Genomic DNA, 6,000 nt, shown 5'->3' on the forward strand with positions numbered 1-6,000 from the left:
ATTGATTAGTCAATCAACACAACGGGCTCCGGCTTCTCAAACTGAATCTCTTTGTCTGGTCGTTGGGCAGAGAAAGCCATCATCTTGTAATGACAATTTATACACAAAATAATTTATCGATTAATGGAAAATATAACCAGCAGAGTTACTGGTAGTGAAAGTAAATGTTAGATGCAGCTGTACATGAGTCGCTTCTGAAACAGAAAGTAGTGAAAAACCTCCTACTTTGAGGTTTAGTGTCAAACTATGCACAGAATAACAGGAAACCAAATGATTTAGACCAGTGGGTCCCAACCTGTGGGCCGGGTCGCAAAGCTGTTTTACAAATCATTGGCCGACAAATCATTTGCAAAGCAGCATCATTTTGGTGAAAAGATGTAAAACATGCAAAGCAAAAATAAACACAAATAACAAATTAATAATCTTTTTAAAACTAGATTAGATTAGACTAACATTTTTTTTTTTCTTTTTTAAAACTCATTTCATTGTTTTTATTTCTCGTATAAAGGCCTGTCCCTGGCGTCAATGAGGTCGGATGTGGGTCGTCAGCATTTGATTTTGAGGTGGGCCATGAGTTGGGAAAGTTTGGAAGCCACTGATTTAGACTATTTCAAATAACGCCTAATGAAATAAATGAAGCGAAAAACTTCACCGAACCTACATGGAGTGATATGAATCACTCTGTGGGACTTTCCATGAACAGAGGTTATTTTAAAATGACATAATAACAAACTAAAAGAAGGACTGTTTAGAAATACTAACATAAGGCTTGTGGTATGTTTGCTGTTCTCACACTGGCTGCTAAGAGAGAGGTAAACACAGAAAGTAGGGTTACTTAGGGTTAGTAATACATTTCTTACTACATGAGGGGGAATACTGGGTGTCGCAACAGGCAGATTTGCATGGATATAAAAGCATCTGCTTAAAACACATCTTGGTGTGAACCCTTCTCTCTCTGGTAAGTTCAAACGCGGCCTCGTCAAACTTTAAACCGCTCGTATTTTAATGATCTTTATAGATACTGTGAACTGCAAAAAAACTGTGTTTGCTATCATTGCAGGAGAACCACAGCACAGCCAAGCCGATTACAGAATGATGGTTTGTAACGTAATAACATAGTCTGATTATCTCGGCCTAAACTATCTCATTGCAGGATGAAGCACATTTAACCAACTTCACTCCAAAGATCAATTAATCAATCAGAACATGAATCAGCAGCTATTTTGATAATTGATTGATCATTCTCAGTCAAAACTTGTAACATCATGCTGGTTAAAGCTTCTCAAATGTGATGATTTGATGCTTTTTTTTGTCATATCTTATAGTAAACTGATTATTTTATGATTTTAGACTATTATTATTGCTACTATATAGCAATCTGAATACATCATCTTGGGAAATCATAGCACGCACCTTTCACTACCTTAGCGTTGTGAAAAACGTTGAGACGTAAAACCTTGCTTTTTAGAAATTATCCAAACAAACAGAGTCAAAACTTATAAAATACTATTGCTACTACTTGAAATAATAAAAGAAAGAAGAACTACAATAATACTACAATAATAATATGTGTAAAATCTGTAAAATTCCCCATTTAAAACTCCTCTCAGACGGTCTTAGAATGGAGATCATAATGACTCAGATATCATTAAATTACAACCCTGCAACTCTCTTCTTTGAAATGCAAAGTAACCCGATCAACACAGCATGAGCGCGGATCTGAGTCTACTACAGTACTTAACCACTTATAACCAGAGGGTCTAAAAATAGACAAAGGACAGATCTATTCATCGCCTCCTGATAAACCAAGTAAGAACGTCGGACTCTCAAACACAGTGGTACCAGAGCCTGGCTCATGACCGCAGCAGATTACAGGGTCAATCCAGGCAACAGCCACTTGTCCTGTTAAAGTGTCCTTGAGCTTAACACTGAATCCACCAAATCACTTAGTGTCTGTCAGACGTGCTCGTAGGAGATGGTACATAAAGATATTCATGCTGTTTTTGTGCTTGAATATAATATTCATGCATTCATGAAATCAGATGAACAACTTTTATATTGAGAACAAATGCTATTTAAACTTGACATGAGAAAGTATTGTGCAGGGTGTTGTACATGCATGCGTCTTGACGTTTTGTTTTTCTCTCTGCTGCAGCTCAGGGTTGTGCTCTCAGTGCTGCTGCCGGTAGCAGCTTATCAGTCTCTGCTGCCCACAGACTGTAGCGACATCTACAAAGCCGGTTCAGGCCTGGACGGGGTGTACACCATCTATCCAGCAGGCCCGACCTCTCCCGTGCAGGTTTACTGTGACATGAGCAGAGATGACACTGGCAGCTCTGCAGAGAAGTGGACTGTGAGGACCTGGTTCATCCGTCTTTATCAGAACCTCAGACACGCGGGTCTTAGCCCATTCTGATCTAGAGAAAACAGCTTCCCGACCTGCAGCAGTAGTGAGGAGATTTGGCCAGAATTCTTCCACTCATTTCACTCCATGAATTAGAGCTGCCGCAATTAGTCCATTAATTAGTTTGTCAATTGACAGAAAATAATAAGAAAGTATTTTCAAATCGATTTTCAAATTTTTTTTAATTCTAATCGTCTAAATGTCTAAATTCTCAGCTTCTTAAATGTGATTTCTGGCTTTCGTAGTCTTCTATCTTAATAAACTCAATATCTTTGGATTACTGGACAAAACAAGAGATTTGAAGACATCCACCAAACGACTAATCAATTAATCCAGAAAATAATCGTCAGATTAATAGCTAATAAAAGTGATCATTAGTTGTAGCCCCAGCTTCAATAGATCCTGACTCAAATTGTTGTATTTGACACAAGGACATTGTTAAATGGAGCAGTGTCAAAGTTTTAAATGTCCAGGATTGACTGATTTTATTAAAGACGACCAGGAAGACATGTTTCTTTATATAGAAGAAGTATTGTTTGACTTTTCTGACCACTGGGGGACAGTGGATAACATATCACCACCTTACAAAGTGGTAATATGTCACTGAAAAAGTAGGCTTGGGCGACATTCAAAATTTTTATATCTCAATATAGTCCAGCCCAAATATTGCAATATATGGTATTATTATTATTACAGTATTTTATGTTTCATCCATAAACAATGCTGCCACTAAACAGCAGTTCAGTTTTATTTGTCACAAGTAAAATGTACAGTAAGCAAAGTAGTGAAAGGAGGGTCTGACTCGGCAGCAGGGCAGAACTGAAAAATCCTATATTATGAAAAATAATTGGAAATTTCATGATATTCGATATTATTGGCCCAAGACTAGTCATAAGACAAGGAGCAACATTAACATTTATATGCAAATAATGAATTTAAACCCAATATCCACTCTTTTTATATTTCTGTTTTTGGTCTCCACCAACTCCTGAGGTGAATATCTATATATATTTGTGTAATATATTTGTCTTTCATTGACAGTTCTCTTTCCTTCATTTGCTAGGTCATTCAGAAAAGACAAGATGGCACGGTGAACTTCTTCATGAAGTGGGATCACTACAAAACTGGATTTGGCAGCGCTGCTGGAGAGTATTGGCTGGGTATGAAAGAAATAGTTTGTTTAGTGACCAGACATCTTTGTAAAACTCATTCTCACTTCTCCTTTGAGACCTCCATCAATGCATCTCTCGCCTCAGCAGTTCTTTGAATTACAGTAAATCTGATTCGAAGCACTGGGAACGCTGTCCATGTATTAGCTCACAGATGTTTCCAGATGTGTGGTGCTTACAGACCTAAATCCCTTCACTATTGTATCATTGTAACAGATTCAAGGTCACAAATCGAAGGCTGCAACTAACACTAACTGATTAAATATTTGGTTGATGTTACTTTTTTCCCCAAACATACAGTATCAGTTGTATCAAGTACAGAAACACAGAAAATCCTCACACTTGAACCAACGAATGTTTGGCATATTTGCCAGAAAAAAAAAAACTTCTTACAATTAACTGCTCATCAAAATAGTTGGCCATTCTTTTTTTTTTTTTTAATTAATTTTAATGTTCATTTCATTCAGGCCTGGAGACAATGCACCTGATGACCCAGGCTAAGAGCTACGAGCTGAGGGTGGACATGGAGGACTTTGAGGGCCAGACGGTCTTTGCCCAGTACTCTTCCTTCTCTGTTGGTCCGGAGTCGGAGGGATACAAGCTAAATCTGGGAAGTTTCGCTGGGGGAGCAGCAGGTGGGACACTTTAACCCTGACCTGAGTAAACTGCACCTCTAGTGACAGCATTTTTAAGAGTTTTTTTCAAGCATTTGTGTATCTGTATTTTCTGTCTTTTTTTCCTTTAGGAGACTCCCTCAGTCTTCACAATGGTATGAAATTCACCACCACTGATAAAGATCAAGATACACATAGTTCAAACTGTGCCAGGCTGGCCTATGGAGGATTCTGGTTCGCAGCCTGCTTTGGTGCTAACCCCAATGGGGTCTACACCTGGGGACCGTCACCCCGTGCAGCTGGTGTACAGTGGAACACTTTCAAAGGACTCGAATACTCCCTGAAAACCATGATAATGAAGATCAGACCAATTGCAGTTTAAAAATGGAACTGGGTCAGGAGCCACTTTGTTTAACTGGTGCATCACAAATAGAAGAATTAGCAATGTTCACACTCAAAACAACTAGAGTTTTCTTTTGTATTTATTCACTGAGGATGGAGACAGTTTAACCTCTATTTAACAGGCAGGATCAACCAACAGTGAATTGATCGTACTGTCATTTTAAAAAAAAAAAAGAAAAAAATTCAAAACACATCAATGAGCAACACTGCCGCACTGGGCGACATGTTTCCATGTTGTTCATGTTTTTTTACAGGATCCATTAAAAAAAAGCAAATATGTCTGACATTAAGCCCTCCATGTTGTTTTTGTGTATGTTTGTCACTTTTAGTTTTTGATTTCTAACTAATAATAGAGTCTCACATTCAACGGCATTTGAAATGTGAACATGTTATTTTAGTTGATTTTTCCAAGGACGATATAAAAGAATCTAGGGAGGGTATTATACTGTTATGGATACAAATACTTTAATGTTACTCACTATCAGCTCCTTTTATTACAGTGCAAGAATAGATTCATAAAAATATGAAAGTATCTCCCTGGAAACAAATTAACAACAAAAAATAATTATATTCCTGAAATTAAAACACTGAATGAAGTTTGAAAAGAAAGCAAAACATAGAAAACAGTCACAATAACTCATCAGCCCTGTCCTCCATCATCATCTCACTTACTACTTTTGGACAGGCACGCAATTAAACTGATAGAAATGAATTACTCTTATCAGCTTTTTACTTGCACTGGCAGTAACGAGCCTAAATGTCGTCAGCTCGATTAAGTCTGACTTAGCTAACTTAAACTAAACCAAAACTAAAACTGTTTGTCCTCCTTGGCTTGAGAACTGACCTCAAACCTTGTCTGGGTCCTTTACATCCGGGTTTCAGGGGTCATCCCTGGCTGCAACTAACAATTATTTTCATCATCTGTTAATCTATTGATTATCTTTTTAATTAATTGTCTGACTAACAGTTCAAAACCCAAAGATTTTCAATTTACAAGGATATTAAATTGAGAAAACCGGCAAATCGTCAGAATTAAGAAGCTAAAACGAGCAACTGTTTGACATCTTTGCTTCATGAATGACTAAAAAAATTGATCGATTATATAAAAATGGCTGCTGATCATTTACTTGTTGATCGACAAATGGATTAAGTGTTTCAGCTGTAAAAGAGAGGCAGAGGAATTTGTCTCTTTTTGTCACTGCAGGTAGGAAGGAGGCGGAGAAACACGCCACAGCATCAGAGTGAACCATGAAATACACACACTCATACCATGCACGCACGCACGCACGCACGCACGCACGCACGCACGCACGCACGCACGCACGCAAGTTTAATGATCCGTCTTTGGTGTTTTATGACATCTGTGAAGAGACGGAGAAAGGATATTAGAGAGAGAGAGGGAGGGAGGGAG

At 38.0% G+C, this 6,000-nt stretch overlaps 2 protein-coding genes across 4 annotated transcripts in view; one reads left to right on the forward strand and one right to left on the reverse strand.

Annotated features, from left to right (window-relative positions):
* The window catches only part of LOC111656169 (ankyrin-3-like), a 115,271-nt gene that overhangs the window by 93,588 nt on the left and 15,683 nt on the right, over positions 1–6,000 (reverse strand). The window lies entirely within an intron of this gene.
* LOC111656173 (microfibril-associated glycoprotein 4-like) lies at positions 866–4,879 on the forward strand. Its single transcript, XM_087174379.1, has 6 exons — positions 866–958; positions 1,061–1,098; positions 2,156–2,353; positions 3,468–3,564; positions 4,041–4,208; positions 4,319–4,879. Exons 2-6 carry the CDS (start codon positions 1,093–1,095, stop codon positions 4,567–4,569), a joined length of 720 nt encoding a protein of 239 aa, XP_087030505.1. The 5' UTR covers positions 866–958; positions 1,061–1,092; the 3' UTR covers positions 4,570–4,879.

Source organism: Seriola lalandi, unplaced genomic scaffold (assembly GCF_002814215.2).
Source record: "Seriola lalandi dorsalis isolate HSWRI2012SDOR001 ecotype SW California unplaced genomic scaffold, Sedor1 jcf7180002054346, whole genome shotgun sequence".
Taxonomy (NCBI): Eukaryota; Metazoa; Chordata; class Actinopteri; order Carangiformes; family Carangidae; genus Seriola; species Seriola lalandi.

What these genes read in the sequence shown, in the direction of transcription:
- LOC111656173 (XM_087174379.1), top strand. An exon ending in TGCTGGAGAGTATTGGCTGG is followed by an intron (nt 3,565 to 4,040) that starts GTATGAAAGAAA and finishes CATTTCATTCAG; the next exon opens with GCCTGGAGACAATGCACCTG. An exon ending in TTTCGCTGGGGGAGCAGCAG is followed by an intron (nt 4,209 to 4,318) that starts GTGGGACACTTT and finishes TTTTTCCTTTAG; the next exon opens with GAGACTCCCTCAGTCTTCAC.